The following is a 19,171-nucleotide window of genomic DNA, read 5'->3' as shown; positions in this document are numbered from 1 at the left end:
ATCCTGGGAGTTACGCATTTCCCTGCAGGGAAACCAGGCCGTCATCCTGCCACATTAGTTGTGGAAGGCGCGTGTTCCTCCTGATGAGTCAGAAAGCAGGTCCCGGGAAAACGAAGGAAGCGCTGCTCTAAAATGAGGGAGTGAGCAGAGAAGTTGTCTGGGCAGGGGCACACTGTGTCTTGTGGTGGGCGGCAGCTCTCTGGGCTTGTTAGTGGTGGGGAAGGGAAACTGGAACCCCCGCACGTCACCTCAGGAAATCCTGAGTAGAATTGTCCAGAGGAAAAAGCATGCAGGCTCTTCAGGGCCTGTACTCCCTGCCTGGAGAAGGGCAGCGTGCAGAATTCCAGGGTTCAGCAGGGCGAGGGAGACAGCAATCTGAACAGTTCTCCCGTCCCAAGGAGATGGCCCTGGCTCACATTGCTGGCCCTGTGAAGCATCAGCATCGGTAGCATCTGCTTTAACTATACTCCACAAACAAGAACAACAGCCGGTTGGGATCAACCTGGGGACTGGAAGGACTCAGGGTGGCTGGGAGGAAGGGAGAGGAGTAGCTAAAGAAAAGTCACCATCCCCCTATGCACTGGTAACCTGAAGTCTCAGTGATGGGCCCATAACCAATCATTCTCTCTGTCATTCCTTTAAGGGCCTTCTTTTTCACGAGATTTTACTTCTTTCCTCCAAGAAATACGGAGATGAAAGCAGTAGAAGACTCCATGCTTCCAGGAGAGGGTGCAAAGCAGAATGAGGGAAAGCGGGCGGGAAACTGTCTTTATATACCTGATGTGACTGGCAATCATCTAGTCTCCTGCTGCCTGGTAGGGGTGGAGTTGATATGGAGCATAGTTTTATGGGAGAGAAGGAAAGGGGATGAACTGCTTCCCAGCTTGCCAAGGCAAATACCATCCACAAAGAATAAGGCGTCTGTTTGCCCTGGAAAGCACAGCAGAGGGCTCACGAGCTCAGCTTTCTAAATATTCTCATTGTACAGGTGCAAGCATGTAATGCTTCTGTAACCGTCTCCAACTCTTCCCCCCCAACACATTTCTTTAGGAGGATCTTAAAATCCGCCTTACTTTGAGTCATGGTGTCCATGTGCCCAACAAGCCACTGTACCCTTATCTTGAAAAGCTCAGGCAGTCTTATTTTATTTTTATTTTTTTAAAAGCTGGAAAGAATGAAACACAGTAGCATGCTCACGTGATTTTTTTTTATTGGAATTCTCTTTGCATGAGAGCAGTTGACCAACACACAGAAGCAGCTTAGCTGTTCCAATTGTTAAAAAAGTAATAATGGTAGAATGAACGAAGTGTGGCACAGCACATACACTGCCCAGGACTGTAAACCGTGACCACACAGTCTCTGTGGAAGATACGACTTCAAACGTGCACTAGTAGGATATCGAGGAGGTATAAAACCTCCTTCTGCACAATAAATATGAAAAGAGCAAAACATATAAAACAAATGTTTCTCAGATACAATATCTAAAGTTATTTACAGATACTGGCTTTTCTTACCATTAAATCACACACTGAAAACAGGTTCTCTTTCCATTTTTTTAATCACTCATTGCTATTCATTTAAATCTGCTCCTCTACTGCTGCTTCTGAATTAAGTCACAAAAATAAAGTGAGTAAGAAAATGCCTCTCTCAGGAAGTTCTAACTTTATTCTGTTTTTCAGTCTGCTTTTATTTGCACTAGTCCACCTCACCTGCTCAGTCACCTCTCTCCTTTCAGAAAGAAACAAGGACATGTTTCAATAGGGAAAACTTTATCCTTCCACTGTACTCAGCTACGGCCTCATTCCAAAATCCCTTTATGCAACTCCCCATTCTTCTGCCTAATAAGCTAGAATGGAAATAAAAAGCATGTCAGGAAAATCCTGATGCCAAGGTACAATCTACCCTCTAATGCAGGACTTAGATATTCTAAAGAAGTGTTCTGCTCTGGTATGTCTCGGTTTGGGTGAATTGGAATGAGTTCTACGCCCTCACCGTGCATTTAAGAGAGGGCTTCAGACAGAAGCTTTAGAATGGCAGCAGTGCATACTTCACCGCGGCCTAATCTCTCTTGGTGGATGCTCACGAGGCAGGACTGCTCAAAATTCTGGTTTGCTTGATAGCAATAGCAATTAAATGTGGTCAAACAATTTAAGACTGGGAAAATGGAAACCAAAACAAAAACAATCAAACCAAAGAACAGTATTTACCCTTACACAGTGCTGTCTCCAGCTCTGAATAAAGCACTTGTGCTACTTCGTTAATGAGAAGAGGAGGCTTAATTCCGATGGTGGGTAAAAGGAACGTTTGATGGTGAGCTCTCCATAAGCAAGATGTTATTTAATGAAATACTAAAGAGTGCGCACTGAAGCTTCCCAACACATGGAGATTAAAAACATATTCTTTTATGCGGCAATGTATTCCTCAAAGCGTACATGGCATGCTTAGAGATGGGTGGGTTTTAGCAAATGAGTTATTTGACAAATGTAGCCCTATTGTCTGTTAGTCAATTATCCACTACTAGATCATAATTTTGCAGAATTGTCCAATAGTCACAATAGTTTGTGAAGACAGAAGTCAAGTCAGCCAATAGTTTAGTTGCAAACTTCTCACTATAGGTGAAATGCATTCCAAGTGCAGGAGGGGCCACCAAGACCCTTGTGCCACTTAAATACAATTTAAATGCCCTTGTGAAGGTTTCAGTGGGAGTTAAGCAGTACCATTTCAACTTATGAGCGTTTGCTAGCCACACAGTGTGACCAGTCACCTATGTTCCATGATACTATTTCTGTTTCCTGATGGGATGATGTAAGCTTTATGAACAGGGTAAGTCCCTTTTTCTGTTCACAAACAAACTGTGAACATTTATAACTCTTCATATGTTTTCCATGACTAGTAATGAGCTTTCTAAAATGGCCGAGACAGCACTACCACTGTGAATCCTCTTGTGATTATTTGTGCTGGCATTTGTAACAGCTTCCTTTCCATGAACATTCTTGAGAATAAAACCTCGCTCACTGGAATGTCCAGGAATAAAAAGAATAAAAGCTGTGAATACCAGCAAATTGAGCTGATGGGTTTTATTGGCAAGAATGTTTATATGATGTTTGATTCACTCAGCCATTGCATTAAAGAGATGATCTAGGTAACTGCAAAAAAGGGTGTGTTTTTATTTTTACGATAAAATGGTAAACTGGACAGATTGTTACTGAAATTAATTTGACTTTATTTATGAAAAACAGAATAAAGCTGTTCAATTCTATCTGAAAGGAACTGCCATCTCTTTAAATAACAAGCTATACAGATAAGGAGCAGGAGTTTTATGGAATGTCACAAGTTGAAGAAACATATGGATTCAATAAATAATATAAAATGTTTTTTGTTAAAATAGAATTCTTGGTTTTATACCTACACAGCGTAGCAAACTTTACATTAACAAAATAAAGCTGAGTCTGTGATGATTAGTTTAAAATAAAATAAAAATACAATTTAACAATAGTATTAAAACAGCCAATGTTCAATAAATGACAATCCACATAATATGTACATCATGGAATATAAATCAACAGGAAACACAAAATTAAATCATTTGCAATTTGTGCAGACATTTGTAGATATATTTTCTCTATATATTTTAGATATTTTCCATTTTATACAATATTACAAATTAAGAAATACTATACTTTTTTAAAATAATATTTTCAGGTTTTTTTAACTTGTAGAATTATTGACTCATTTCTTAAAATAACACCACTAGAATTCTTTACTCTCTACAGCAGAGTTCAAAAGAACCTGTCCCCATAAGTATTTAGGTGGGAATTTCAGAATTAAGGGAACTGCATCACCAGTATTTGCTGTGTGGGAAAAGTAAAGAAAGTGATTTGTGCACATCTACACAATGTAAAAGTAAATGATATTAAATAGGAATGTAGTTTTTAGCTGTCTGTACAACAGCCAAAGAAAATCACAACAAACAGAGCTCCAGGTATTTCATCTTTCATGAAGAGTTTACTAATATTTAAGGCCTCAATCCTAAAAAAGTAAGTGTATGAGTAACTTTATGCACATAGGGCTTGATCCTACGTTCCTTTAAGTCAATGGCAAAACTCTTATTGACCTTAATACTGCTGCTGAATCAAGTCCAAGTAACTTTAGGAGGAGTGTTTATGTGCTTAAAAGTTTGTAGGATCAGCGCCTAAATGAACTGATTTCTTTGTTTTTAGCACCAAATGCCCTATATGTCCTGTAATCCATGTATCAGACAGTGAATAAATGTATATTGATAAGAACAGTGGCAATATTACTGCCGTATTATTTGATTTTTTCTTTAGGGAAAGTGTGTGGGGGGGAAGAGAGAGCTCTGTCACATCTCTGAGGGAGTCACTGAAATTACAGGAAGCTTGAATGCAACTGAGGCCTTGGCTACACTCGCGGATTCAGTGCTGTGAAGCGCGAGTGTAGTCGCGCCACCAGCGCTGCGAGAGCTCTCTCGCGCGCTGCAAGTACTCCACCTCTCCGAGGGGAATAGCTCGCAGCGCTGTATGTACTCCACCTCTCCGAGGGGAATAGCTCGCAGCGCTGTAAGTACTCCACCTCTCCGAGGGGAATAGCTCGCAGTGCTGCGAGTGAGCGTGCAGTGCTGTAAGTACTCCACCTCTCCGAGGGGAATAGCTCGCAGCGCTGTAAGTACTCCACCTCTCCGAGGGGAATAGCTCGCAGTGCTGCGAGCGAGCGTGCAGTGCTGTAAGTACTCCACCTCTCCGAGGGGAATAGCTCGCAGCGCTGTATGTACTCCACCTCTCCGAGGGGAATAGCTCGCAGTGCTGCGAGTGAGCGTGCAGTGCTGTAAGTACTCCACCTCTCCGAGGGGAATAGCTCGCAGCGCTGTAAGTACTCCACCTCTCCGAGGGGAATAGCTCGCAGCGCTGTATGTACTCCACCTCTCCGAGGGGAATAGCTCGCAGCGCTGTAAGTACTCCACCTCTCCGAGGGGAATAGCTCGCAGTGCTGCGAGCGAGCGTGCAGTGCTGTAAGTACTCCACCTCTCCGAGGGGAATAGCTCGCAGCGCTGTATGTACTCCACCTCTCCGAGGGGAATAGCTCGCAGTGCTGCGAGCGAGCGTGCAGTGCTGTATGTACTCCACCTCTCCGAGGGGAATAGCTCGCAGCGCTGTATGTACTCCACCTCTCCGAGGGGAATAGCTCGCAGTGCTGTATGTACTCCACCTCTCCGAGGGGAATAGCTCGCAGTGCTGCGAGCGAGCGTGCAGTGCTGTATGTACTCCACCTCGCCGAGGGGAATAGCTCGCAGTGCTGTATGTACTCCACCTCGCCGAGGGGAATAGCTCGCAGTGCTGCGAGCGAGCGTGCAGTGCTGTAAGTACTCCACCTCTCCGAGGGGAATAGCTCGCAGTGCTGCGAGCGAGCGTGCGGCGCTGCAGGCGCTGATTACACTGGCACTTTACAGCTCTGCACTCGCTGTGCCCAGGGGGGGTGTTTTTTCACACCCCTGAGCGCGGCAAGTGAAGCGCTGTGAATTGCCAGTGTAGCCAAGGCCTCAACTAAGTAACACTCCACATGCCAAATTGTGGAGGCTGGGCCTACATACAGGAACAGTGTGGTCCACACATGTGCTAAACTCACACAACATGCTCAGTGCCATTGTTTTTAAAACCTAATCTAAGAACGGCCATCCTGGGTCAGATCAAATGTCGTTCTAGCCCAGTATTCTGTCTTTCGACAATGGCCAATGCCAGGTGCCCCAGAGGGAATGAACAGAACAGGAAATCATCAAGTGATCTATCCCTGTCACTCATTCCCAACTTCTGGCAAACAGAGGCTAGGGACACCATCCCTGCCCATCCTGGCTAATAGCCATTGATGGACCTATCCTCCATAAACTTATCTAGTTCTTTTTTTATCTTGTTTTAGTCTTGGCCTTCACAACATCCTCTGGCAAGGAGGTCCACAGATTGACTGTGTGTTGTGTGAAGAAATATTTCCTTTTGTTTGTTTTAAATCTGCTGCCTATTAATTTCATATGGTGACCCCTAGTTCTTGTGTTATGAGGAGTAAATAACACTTCCTTATTTACTTTCTCCACACCAGTCATGATTTTATAGTCCTCGATCATTTCCCTTCTTAGTCATCTCTTTTCAAACTGAAAAATCCGAGTTTTATTAATCTCTCCACATATGGAAGCTGCTCCATACCCTTAATTATTTTTGTTGCCCTTTTCTGAACCTTTTCCAATTCCAATATAACTTTTTTGAGATGGGGCGACCACATCTGCACACAGTATTCAAGATGTGGGCGTACCATGGATTTATATAGAGGCAATATGATATTTTCTGTCGTGTTATCTATCCCTTTCTTAACGACTCCCAACATTCTGTTCGCTTTTTTGACTGCCGCTGCACATTGAGTGGATGTTTTCAGAGAATTATTGACAATGACTCCAAGATGCAAGATCTCTTTCTTGATTGGTAACAGCTCATTTAGACACCATCATTTTATATATAGTTGGGATTATGTTTTCCAATGTGCATTACTTTGCATTTAATCAATATTGAATTTCATCTGCCATTTTGTTGCCCAGTCACCCACTTTTGTGAAATCCCTTTGTAACTCTTTGCAGTCTGCTTTGGACATAACTATCTTGAGTAATTTTTTATTGTATGCAAATTTTGCTACCTGATGGTTTACCCTCTCTTTCGGATCATTTAAGAATATGTTGAACAGCACTGGTCCCAGTACAGACTCCAGGGGGGACACCACTATTTATCTCTCTCCATTCTAAGAGCTGACAGATCTAATGCCCACTGACTTCAAGAGGCGTTGGAGTAAGCCCCAAATGAACACTCAGTACACTCATGTATTTATGATGATAAATAAGCTCATCTCCGAAAAGTATTATTAAAAATATTAGATTTTAGCCTTAAATCTAGCTGGACTAGCATGATAATGAAATGAAGCTAAAGCATAACTTTTCTGAAGAAGCATTTAAACAATGATACTTAAACTACAAGGATGACCTATACCTCGGTAAAGAAATTAACAGCACTATAAATGTTCATCTACGGTTTTGCAAGCTCGTATTCAAGTACATAATAGATTTGAACAATAAATTGCCCCTAATTTCTAGCTTAAACACCATGAGGCCTTGGGCCATTTTACAGAGTGTTGACTGAAATGCTGCACAGCATCTCCCAACTAATGGAAAATACCCATTTCTGAACAGTTCCACCGTTATACTTCTGTTTTTCAGTATAAATGAATGATGTTTTGCTTATCCCAGATTTAGGTCCTGATTCAGGAAAGCATCCCAATTCAGGAGAGCGGTTAAAGCACAAAAGTCAATGTGACTTACACACCTGCTCAAGTGCTGTCCCAAATTGGGGCCCTAATTCACAACAGTAAATGGGAAGGTCTAACTTATTCCTTGCACACTCAAACTGCCATGGTCTTTCTTCACTAGGGGAACTGTAGTAAGCCAAGAATGGAGGGTGAGCCCCATGTTTTTCCAGGACAATTCTGAAGCCTGTTAGGCCCTAAGCCTTTAAAAGCTTACACACATGCTTAACTTTAATCATGTGAACAGTCTCAATCACACTACTCATGGGCTTGATTACACTGATGCACATAAACAAGTCTCTGTAGGATTAGGGCCTTCAGAAACTCATCAGCTCATATGTCAGAAGAACTAATATAAAGAATTATTGAGATATATCCCAGCAACACCCAAGGTGTAGGAGGGCAAATCTGGCATTGTCTGGAATATATTTTGCTCTAAAATGAAAAGGAAAAAGTTACCCACAAATGAATAAAATAAAAGCCAGCACTAGAGCTGAATAAACATTTACAGCCTTGCAGATAGCAACATATTGAAAAGCCGCATTTAATGTTTCATTTAGTTTTGTTGACGCAAGCAGCTTTTTCTTTTAATTTTTAGTTCCCTGAACATTTTATAAGCACACTGAGCGTACAAAGGGGGTTCAGATGTCTAAAAGACAAAACCAAGTCTTATCTCACATTTTCAATTTTTAACAAGTTTTACAACATATTTATATTCTTTAAAGATCCTTGTGAAAAAACAATTTTGTTTGTCCCATAAAGACATTATAGAATTTGATATCTAAAATAGCAACAATTGGTTAAGAACAACAACAAATCTCTGACTTCAGAATTCTTAAATTTTAAATCTCTCCCTACAGTATAAAATCTAATTCTGAGTTTTCCAAGCAAAACCTTCATTTATTAGTGATAAAATACTTTACCGTGAATACAAGTGTGGGGGTTTTGTTAAGATAACTGTTCTTTCAGAAATGTGAAGTTACTGACTGAGACAGTGGAATGGTGCAAAACACTCAACTTCTACAAAGCTTCAACAATTCATGTTAATATTCTGGGGAAAAATAAAACTGGAGGAAAATAAATAATGATATATTTATATTAATATTTGACTCCTATAAGCAATTATCAAAGGGAATGCAGTGAATATTAAATGACAGATGATTTTAGCTGCCATTTTAAAAATCAAAATCCAGATAACTTTAAACAGCTTACAAAAATGAGGTGATAATGTAAAAAGCTACAGTATATTCAAGTGTCAAACCAACTCTATTTAGTAATTTAATTTTTAAAATAAACATATCTTCCACAAGTTATTACATAGCTTTGATTCAAAGAAATGAATGTTTTAGAGGCACACATTTTTAGCTTCAGATATATCTTCCTTTTATCTACAGAAAATAGCATTTTAGAATTTAATATGATGAAAATATCAGAATCATAACCATAGATCCACAAATGTTCCCAAAGGATATGATGACAGAAAATTTCAGCTACTGGAAATAATTAAAAGAGAACAAATGGAACTGATCAAATTGACCTTGAACTAATAAAACACGAATGGAGTAAGAGATGATATGAGGGGTTTTTTAATGTGGTTTTATCATAGATTGAGCTTTCTTTTTATTCAAAACACAAATCAGAATAGGTGCGTGTGTGGTATTCTAGGAAAACAATTCAAAAATATCCAGTGTACAGGGGATTACATTAAAAATCTGCCACTCCACAGTGACATGAGTTTAGGAAAAGACCACAGTTACTGCTCATAGAAATATACCAGGACTTCAAACATTACTTTTCAGTAGATGAAGATGGAACTCCATGCTCATTTTAAAAAGTAATCCAAGAAAACAAATGTGTAAATATCCTTTTAAAATTACCACTTGCCAAGCATAAAATATTTTTTAAAATTCAATTTTTTTCTCACACTATAACAAGATAGAAGAAAAATGGTTGGCATTGTTGTCAGATTTATTAAGCCATCCCATTTTTAGTAGCTCATACATCCAATTTCACAACAATGTGGAGGATAAATAGGAGCTGAGGATAAATAGATGAATTTAAAAAAAAAAAAAGGATTTTTGAGTGTTTTGGCACTTTATACTTTGCTGTCCGTGAAACCATTCTGAAGCTCTGCGGTTGACTGTTAGCCAGACAAGCTAGAAATGAACTGGTCAGAAGGGATGGGCAATTCTGCTTCCATTTACACAGGCGCAAGTCTGTTGACTTCTATGAGAGTTATACCCATGTAACTCAGCAGAATGTGACCCGCAATAAACAATGTCATACAGAATTAGATGAAGGCTCAAATTCTCCTCTGACTTGCACCTCTTGCAAACCCATTAGATTCAATGAGACTCATAGTATGCATAACAGGGTAGAAATTGTCCTGAAATGTTCAAAGTTGTCCAAAGATTATATACTATATTTTTACTTCCCTAAAATATCACCTTACATGTGACATATGAATGATGACATAAGGAGAATTTACATATATTTGGCATATAATCGTCTTATTTTTGTCATTTTCATCCTCAATATTCTCAGACTGTTTTCAGTGTGAATGTCTGAATTCTCTATAAAAGGAAATTTGGACTTCTTTTTGAAATTCCTGCAATCTGATGTGCATGTGACTATTAAGTGCTTGGCTATGACGAAGGTCTGGGATAACTATGCTACACATTACTTTGAGAGAGAGAGAGAGAGAGAGAGAGAGAGAAGGGTCTATGAGTCCAACCACTTAAGAGCGATCCAGAAGAATACATACCAAGTTATCCATACATTTTAATCCCGTATGTGCACTAGTACGCACTGGATTTACAGAATTCTTTAATTTTTAAAAAGTGCAGTTGAGCTGACATGGAAAAGAACTGTTTTGTATTCACTGTAAACTTGTCAAAAGGAATCTGCTGTTTAAAAACTGTGCTAAAATAATCAATTTTTACAACAGACCACTAGATGAAGCTACCATATATTCCTCTTCACCAATTATTACTCTGTTGTGTCAGTTATAGTTTTGTATATACGTAGAAGAAACAAAACGGTGGTAGCTACTATTAGTGAGTACAACACACCAAGTGAATAATCTGAGTTCAATGTTTCCATGAAGTATCAACAACATTCAAACCACAGGACAGTTAGAAATCAGTATTTTGAAGTGCATAAGAGTCACACTGTTGATCACCAGCAGTATGGAGCAAGGATCTATGAAAGTCAATAGTGATGGCTGGAAAGAACAAGGCAACATATAGGATTACCTGTTATCCCACATGACAAATTTGCAGTTCCTTCCAAAGTCTGGGATATGTCAATAACAGACATCAACATGTAAATGATAAAGAGTAGTAACCATTTCAGTTTCCAGGTTTGGTACATACCAAAACAAGGGTATTGCAAAGAAAAGATTATCTTCCTTCCTTCAATAGTTCTAGGATAACAGACCATTCGAACACCACCAGGGTGTGATGATGCATGGGAACGATAAGCAGCCTCTACATTTGACAACTTTCACTACTGCTATTAGTGAGCATTCGCCTTGTCATTGCTTTAGTCTTCACAACCTCCAGATGTAGAGTCCTGTCATCATCCCATGCTGTAAACATCCAAGGCGTCATCTTCTAAGTACTTCCTGGTTCAGGGATTGTACAAGTAACTAATGATGCTGTGGCCCTCATACATGGTGACGGAGTCGCTTTCCCTAAGTGACCTTTGTTCTCTCATCTCTTCTACAGCCCATTGCTATTCCTATGGCTGAGTGGTGGCTTTGAAAGCTCTACAACTGTTGAGCGAGATTTATTGAGAAACTTTGGAGCGCGACGCAGCAGCCTCTGTGCCTCAGTAAAGGTTTCTGTCAGCTCTTTTTTCCACTGAACAAACTCTGGGTCACTCTGAAAGGGATACAGAAGTTGTTAGGTACTTCATAATCAAGTGCACATACTGGGCAATACCACTTTCCCTATTAGCATTTTTAAACAATGTACTTTATTTCCTATTGGAAAATGAATGGCTCTGGGTATTGGTAACACAAACTTTTCGTCTTTAAACACTGAGTCAAACCCAGGCAACATGGTAGCAACCAAAGCGGCTACTACTCTTTACGAATGTGCTAACTACCTTGAGCTGCTGGGAAATTAGTTTGCTTGTATGGGCAGACTAGGCTACTTACGCTCCTAAATTAGTCAGTCAGTTTTGAAAATTGTATCCATTATTATTAAACTGAATTAACTCTGACGTAAGTTCCATTGAAATCCAGGTTTTCAGATGTGCCACACTGACCTAGTACAGCCGTATCCCTCCCACTTCGCATGTAAAGCATGTCAAATACTTCATGAGTTTAGTGTAGACTTGAAAACTAAGAAAAATATTTAATTTTACCATTGGGTTTTATCATTGCATACAAAACATCTGCTTTAGTCATCACTGAAAAATTACAGTTGCTCACCTCACACTGCAGGACAAATTGTTTTCCTCCTTTAATTCTCAGCAAGATGCATTTCTTATCTTTAATCTGAGTTTCTTCCACTGAGACTATCTGTTCCATTGTCAGTAGATTTTGCTACCACACATTGCAAAAAGAAAGATGAATTACAATTTGAAGCTGTTACCCAACAGACCTAAAGCTGACTCCTAATTAATTGGGAATATACCCGTGAATAAAGCTACTTACAGGAGCAAATGTTCGCATGATCTGACCCTTAGCTTCTAGTAATACATGAACTAAAAATAGTTCATAAAGTAAGAGAAAATATTCAAAGACATTTACCAAAGGATTTAGTCGCAAAAAATTATTAAAAGATCAACTCAGAACAGCACAAAACAAGACACTGCAAAAAAGGGATGTCATTATGAACTAAATGAGTGTTTTCCCCAATAAGAGCTGCATTTTACTTTATTTTCTTTCAAACAGTATTGCTGTGAAACACTTTAATCAATTGTTAGACAATCTTACTGTCTATGCCAAAGAGCTGAGAAGGATTATTGAAGCACTACAAAGGTACAGATGGAAAAACATACAAGCAGTTTTGTATAAAAGTTTTCAGTAAATACTGCAATGGAAGAACAATATTTTCAAAATCTCTTACAGTGGTGTAGCTAAATACACAGATGACATCCCTAAAACACGATCACAGTTGGACTGAACTATAGATACTATAGCACTGTCTTTGACGTCAATGCTATAGTGTTTCTATTGCCTTACCATTTTCTGTTTTTTTGTATAAATACTCCAGAGGTCCTAAATGAAAAAACAATACATTGATAAACTCCCAATTCTTAAAAAAACCCCACAAGTCTGTAAAATCTATTTTAGGTTGCTTGACATCAATGTGCCTACTCACAAAGTAAAGTACTACTCCATGTGAGAAGAGGTATAAGAATCTGACCTGCCATAGTGACTCCTGAAAAACTCAGACTTCAATGAGAGTTTTCCTGAGTATGGACTTCAAGATTTGGCAAAAATGCCTATCTACATTTGGTACCTTTACAATAACTGTGCTTGTTATACTAATTTCACACTCACCCGTGATTCTCCTTCTCCTCGCCATTCAAGTCGGTTTGGAAAGAGGTAAAAGTAACGACGTTGCCACTGAGTCAAGAATGGGTTCCCCAATTTCAACATGTACCCATGCATAATGCAGTCCTTCCCTAGTGCATAATCTGCGAATAGAACAACTTCATTATACACAATCCGCTACAATCCAGTGTTCAGGAAATGTGCTCTGTTCAGAAAAGGTTTACTAGAGTTTTCACAGCCTATTAAATTTCAGCAGAAGATTCAGTACACATAATATTCTCTACAGTGTGTTACCTTTTGCCTTCTAATTATTATATACACACACGTACACACTGAGCCAGATTCTGCACCCCATTACAGCCGAGGGCAATGAAATTGCACTGAAGTAACCAAAAATAGAATTTGACCCTATTAAAGAAGACACCTGATTTACTGTTGAAAGTATTAACACTGAATATCTTGCGTAACAACATATCTGCCTTTACAAGAGGAATGTTCTGTTCAACTGCTCAAATGTCCAGAGAGATCCCCATCAGTTCAATTTTATTTTTCCGCCCGATTCACTTAATTGAGAATTTAGGCAAATATGCCAAAAATAATAATGCAGAAAGAAGGCAGCAGTTCACACACTACAGAGAAGGGAGAGCAGCTGCGCTTTAAGAACATAAGCATGATCATGCTGGGCCAGACCAATGTTCTATCTAGATGCTTCAGAGGGAATGAACAGAACAGGGCAATTATTGAGTGATCCATCCCCTGTGGTCCACTCCCAGATTCTGGCAGTCAGAGGCTTAGGGACACCCAGACCATGGGGTTGTGTCCTGTACCATCTTGGTTAATAGCCAACCATGGACCTTTCCTCCATGAACTTATCCACGTCTTGGTTTGCATTTTGAAGTGTGCCCATGTTTCAATGCCATAATTTATCAATTGTTTTAAAATACTATATGAAATATGGAAATACTATGAGAGAACAATCAGAAAACAAAAGATTCCCCCCCACCCAAAAAAAAGAGAGAGAGACAGAGAGAGGGAATTTGTGAAGAAATACAGACTCACTTCAAACTACCACAACTGGACACCATATTGAGGGGTAGGGAAGAAGTGAAGGAGCTCATTCTGCACTGAGAAACTCATGGAGCCTCTCTGAAGTCAATGGAATTCTACAAGATGTAGGTCAATGCAAACTTGTACTAAGGTGATGAACACACTAGAGGGCTACTGCATACCAAAGAAGAGAGGGTCCCAACACTGTCACCGATCTCAAGTACATAATTCAATATCTTATTCAAAAGAATTACATCTGATACAATGGGTCTCGTTTTTTCATTCAGATGCTATCCTCTCCATAAAATCAAATCCTGGATACACATTACTGAAGATACCTGAAACTTACAGATAACCAAATGCACCATACAGTAATCCCTCTTGACTTTAAAGGATTCATTCATAACTTTTCTAAAACTTTTCATTGGCCTGCTAAACCCAGGGTTGTGAGTTCAATCCTTGAGGGAGCCATTTAGGGATCTGGGGCAAAAATCAGTACTTGGTCCTGCTAGTGAAGGCAGGGTGCTGGACTCGATGTCCTTTCCAGTTCTATGAGATATATATATATCATACAATATCTCAAAGTATTTTAAGAAATACAGACTGAATTAAATGAAAGCTAAAAGACTCATTAAAGCATGAACTCTCTGAATTACAGGTAATTAACAACATAAAATAAAAGATTACCTGTTGGAACATATTTAATAACCTTATCTAGCATTAAAGAGTGAAAAGATGTGCACTGGACACATTACCTTCCTCATGGCCAAGTTGTTTATTTTTAGCCCTCTTCCTGGCCTCAATTTTATCCGTGTCTGCATTTACTGCATCATAAACAGTTTCTGCTACTTCTTGCTGCCAACGCTCTGATATTACCAGAGGGAAGTTCTTATACAATTCTTGGTCACTATCAACCAACTAGGAGGGAAAAATATCATAAAACAAAGGATTTTAATAAGTTCTATTACCATTACCAACATATTCAATGATTCCAGTGCAATAATAATTATAGTTTAAAAAAGAAGAGAATGAAATTGACGCTGTGAAGTAGACTCAGATTCCCAATTCTGCATGTTGTACAAACTCGAGAAAGCAAAGCTATACAGTGCACTGCACAGTTTTCTAGTTCTGGTGTATTTAAAGCGATAGCATCTTATTTTATAGGATGGACATTTATCTCCGATCATAAATATACAGACACCGGATTTTTTGCTATTCTTTAGACATTGCTCAAAAACTCTTATACCTGCAATACGATGTAAGTTATACAAGTGGTACATTGCCTGAAAAAGGATATAAAAATTTTGATTGCCACCTTAAGATGGACTTCTGAAATGCTTACTTTTCTTAGCTGCCCTGTTCAAAAAATCTCTAACTATATAATACGTTCCTCTGCCTACTTCTCTAGCAACAACTGACTCCACTAAATCTGCTTCAGCTCTCAGAAACAGCATTCTTTTGGGAACTAACTAACTTTTCAATGTATTTCAATCCACATATCATAAGGCAAAGATGAAAAATGTGTAGTGTATTATGTAAATAGTTGTAAATGTAGCGCATTACCTGGGAGCCTTACAATAACTCAAACAAAAATGATCAATATTATTTCATCCTCACCCCTTGCTGCACTGGCAAGCCCACTAAGTAAAAGGTTGGCCAAACAGACACATTTGCCTTACTTCCTGAAGCTCAGCAAAACCAGATCCTTGCAGTTTGCCAAGAGCAGCAAGTTTCAGATCCTTGAGTCACTGTGCTGATATGAAAAGGCATTTTTCACACAGATACTTTTCCATGCTTCCACGGTAACTTTACAAATACACCTTTAAAATAGTTGTGTATGCTACTGATTTCAGACTGCCTTCATGTCATACTGCCCTTTTTTCTTCCCACATTAACTACAGTACTTAAACTGAACTGTACTGAATATAACTAAAATTATTTGATTCTGGAAAAAAAGATCATCTGTGGGTTGGTATAGCAACCTTTAGGACTCACAGCACTGGGCATTGAGTTTTTGGTACAATGCTAAGAATGATCACATTTTTCTCTATAAAGTTATTTATATTTTGGGTTTCAGGGTTAGTCTCTGGTGATACCTTTTCTCGCAATATCTAAACTCTTATACTTTTCTCTTTCCTCTATTGCTTTCTAACCCTGCAGAACAATTGGACTTTCTTTCAGAGAAACAAGATAAAATGCAAGCTTTGCCTTCCTAACGGGAAAGTAAACCAACTCCCTTTTTATGCCCCCACTCCCCAGTTTAGGCCCCAGTAGCCTAATTCATCCTCCCACCATTTTCAATGGGATGGGATCAGACCCTATAGAGGCCAGAAACTCTGGGGTCAGAGCTTCTCAGACCTAGGGGTCCTTTCCTGTTATGTCTCGTGTGCCAATCTGAATTTTAGGCTGAATGAGGTGACTGCAGACAGTGGGGCTTATAAAGAAGCCTTAAGGAGTGAGACTGAAAGCCCCAGAATCAAAAATTGGATGAAGTTTGGGTGAGAGGAAACTTGGGCATAGGAGGGGATACACTATTGTTCGCTTTACTTAAAAAAAAAAAAAAAAAAAAAACCCAAAACACAACCACCCTGAAACCAAACACACAATTCCTACAGAACAGCTGGACCATTATTAGTCATGTACAAACTATCTGTCCATGAAACAAAGGAAAAACCAAATCATTTCAGTCACATGCAGTACGATTTAGCTGAAGTACTGTAGTGTGACAGGTTGGCCATAGATTCATCGATTCCGAGGCCAGAAGGGACGACGGTGATCATCTAGTCTGACCTCCTGTATAGCACAGGCCAAAGGCCTGCCCCACAATAGTTCCTAGGATCGATCTTTTAGAATAACACCCAATCTTGATTTACAATGGTCAGTGATGGACAATCCACCATGCTCCTTGGTAAAAGATATGCTCTAGGAATTAAAAGATACGTTTCCAGGAATTATTTTGGGGAAGTTCTATGGCCTCTCTTATACAGGAGGTCAGAGCACAATGATCCCTTCTGGCCTTGGAATGCATGAAATAGTTCCAATGGTTAAATCACCCTCACTGTCAAAAACGTATGCCTTATTTCCAGTCTGGTGGCCAGAGGTTCAATTATTCTGTGTGAAAGAATGAAACAAAAGCCATCAAGAAGACTGAGCAAATTTAGAAAACAGGTTCTGGATAACAACTGATATGAAAGAAGGACCTAGCAATAGCTTAGTAAACGGGTTACTGCGGATACTTATTTAAAGCGGAAAGAAACCCTAACCTGACACCTGCCTATCACCTCCCTGAACACTTTGCGGTTAAACTGCATCCCTTTCCCTCAGCCTGTCTCTCTTTGGTTTGTAATCTCTGGGTCAGGGAAGATGTCTTCTTGCAAGAAGCACAAAGCAACCCTGATTCTGATTGAGGCCTTTGGGATCTTCCCCAAGATAAATAGGTAATGGAGAAGAAAGTAGAGCAGTTCAGTCTCCAAAACTGTCACCTTCTTGCCAGCAAACTGAGAAACCTGGTGCTGTTTTATGAAAACCCTAATTTCCTCTGTATTTGACTCAGATGTAGGGGATTAGTCAATCCTCTCAAAAGGGATTATAAAATCTTAGCCTGAGCATAAACTGCACAGTGCACTACAACTCTCAGACTCATGAGTGAGGAAATAAATGTACCTTAAGGGCAACCTGTACAAAGAATAAGTCATGAGTCAACAACATGCATTACAAGTATACACCTTGCTGAGAATTTAAGTTCCATAATATAGCTAAAGAAGGCAGTTTAATCTAGTTTCTCCCCAGAAAATGGTGCTTGGGATTATCAGTCAGGCATTCCTGTGCTTCAAGAAATCAGAGACTTATTACCCTACTGCTAGCTGGCACTGTGGTGTTCTTTGTATTTCTTTCTCAACATTTAAAAACTGTCTTATGCCAGCTGCTAGTAATTGCAGTGGGTGACATTGACAGATAAATTCTCCTTTTTAGTCACTGTGGGTAGTTAATATATTTCTGTTTAGGGAGTTTGGAGTAATTTCTTTCTCTCCTGACTCACTACCTGTAATTATATCTTGGTTATACCTGCAATAATAACAAAAATAAAGTTTCACCTATAAAAGAAAGTATGTTGAAATAATAATGGGGATATACCTTAGAATCTAAGTTAATCATTTTGTCTAGGTATTAAGCAGGTTTCAGAACAGAGGATGAAATAGCATATTGTATACCACGTTAGCTGGGCACAAGAAACTAAGATAAGGATGGAGTAGCAACTATTGCTCTAGATTTCTTTCCTTTAATGTTGTTTTTCAATAGTTTTGTGTAATAATAATAATGTTAACATGAAAATTAATAGACTTCAGTTTTGTGGCTGCTTTAGATCCAATCCAATGGAACCGAACCCTTCACATATGGTATGACCCTGCTATCAGTGTTCAAGTGGGTCCAGGAGTAGTTTGAACATAAGACACTATTGTTGAAACAAAGTTACCTTATTCGAACTCTCATTAATCATTATTTTATTCTTACATATGAGGTCTCTGTCCAAGGAATATTTCCCCTATATTTATGCTATCATAGATATTAATGCACAAACTTTCATTATAAATCTATAGGTAGTGAGAAATGTATTCATAGATTTGTTATTTATAGAGTGAGAATGGACTAGAAGTCTTAACATTCAGAGCCAGAAACTCCTGTGTTCAAAGCCCTGCTCTGAAAATAAATTCTTCTAAGGCAAGTTTATGCGCAGTAAAGCAGCTTTCTGTGGTGTAACTCCCAAGGTGTACACACGGCCAAGCCACTTAATGCGCAGAAACTCCTCAGTTGCAGTGTTGCAAAAAACCAGCTGTATTGACAGTGTAAACACATTACAGCACAGAAAGCAATCAACTGGCCTCCAGAAGTGTCCCATAATCCCTTAAGTGGCCGCCCTGCTCATTGTTTTGAACTTGGCTGCCCTAGAGACATGCGCCCCTCCCCTTTCAAAGCTCCGCTTCTGACAGCTGTTGTGTGCTGTGCTGATCTGCTCCGGGGGACAAAGCAAACCATTAATGTGAAAGCTTGTGCTGCTGAACACAGAGGCAGAGGTGTGTGTGTGTATGTGTGTGTGTGTGTGCGTGCGAGAGACAGATTGCTATGCAGAGAGCTGGGGAGGGAGACGGGGGCTGATGTCGGGGTTTCCCCTTCCCACTGGCTCAGGACTGGTTGCTTCCTGCTGCTGTCTGAACTTACAAGACAGCATGCTGACACACTCTCTGTCCCCCAAACACACTGTTTCTC

At 39.6% G+C, this 19,171-nt stretch overlaps 1 protein-coding gene across 3 annotated transcripts in view; it reads right to left on the bottom strand.

Annotated features, from left to right (window-relative positions):
* Nucleotides 1–1,193: 1,193 nt before the first annotated feature.
* The window catches only part of GRK3 (G protein-coupled receptor kinase 3), a 136,251-nt gene continuing 118,273 nt past the window's right edge, over nt 1,194–19,171 (bottom strand). Inside the window, exons 18-22 of one of the 3 annotated variants that reach the window (XR_008442515.1) lie at nt 14,662–14,824; nt 12,866–13,002; nt 11,789–11,902; nt 4,693–11,234; nt 1,194–4,508 (exon numbers count right to left, since the gene is read on the bottom strand). Coding sequence is in view for 1 of the 3 variants with exons in the window: in XM_054006314.1 (XP_053862289.1) it covers nt 11,073–11,234; nt 11,789–11,902; nt 12,866–13,002; nt 14,662–14,824 (576 nt within the window). In the remaining 2 variants the exon portion in view is untranslated. Of the gene's footprint in view, nt 11,235–11,788; nt 11,903–12,865; nt 13,003–14,661; nt 14,825–19,171 lie in introns of all 3 variants that reach the window. The other 2 variants (XR_008442516.1, XM_054006314.1) reach the window with 2 other exon arrangements.

The sequence above is a fragment of the Malaclemys terrapin genome, chromosome 16 (assembly GCF_027887155.1).
Source record: "Malaclemys terrapin pileata isolate rMalTer1 chromosome 16, rMalTer1.hap1, whole genome shotgun sequence".
NCBI lineage: Eukaryota > Metazoa > Chordata > Testudines > Emydidae > Malaclemys > Malaclemys terrapin.
Note: the sequence above shows the minus strand (reverse complement) of the source record. Positions and strands in the feature narration are given on the sequence as shown.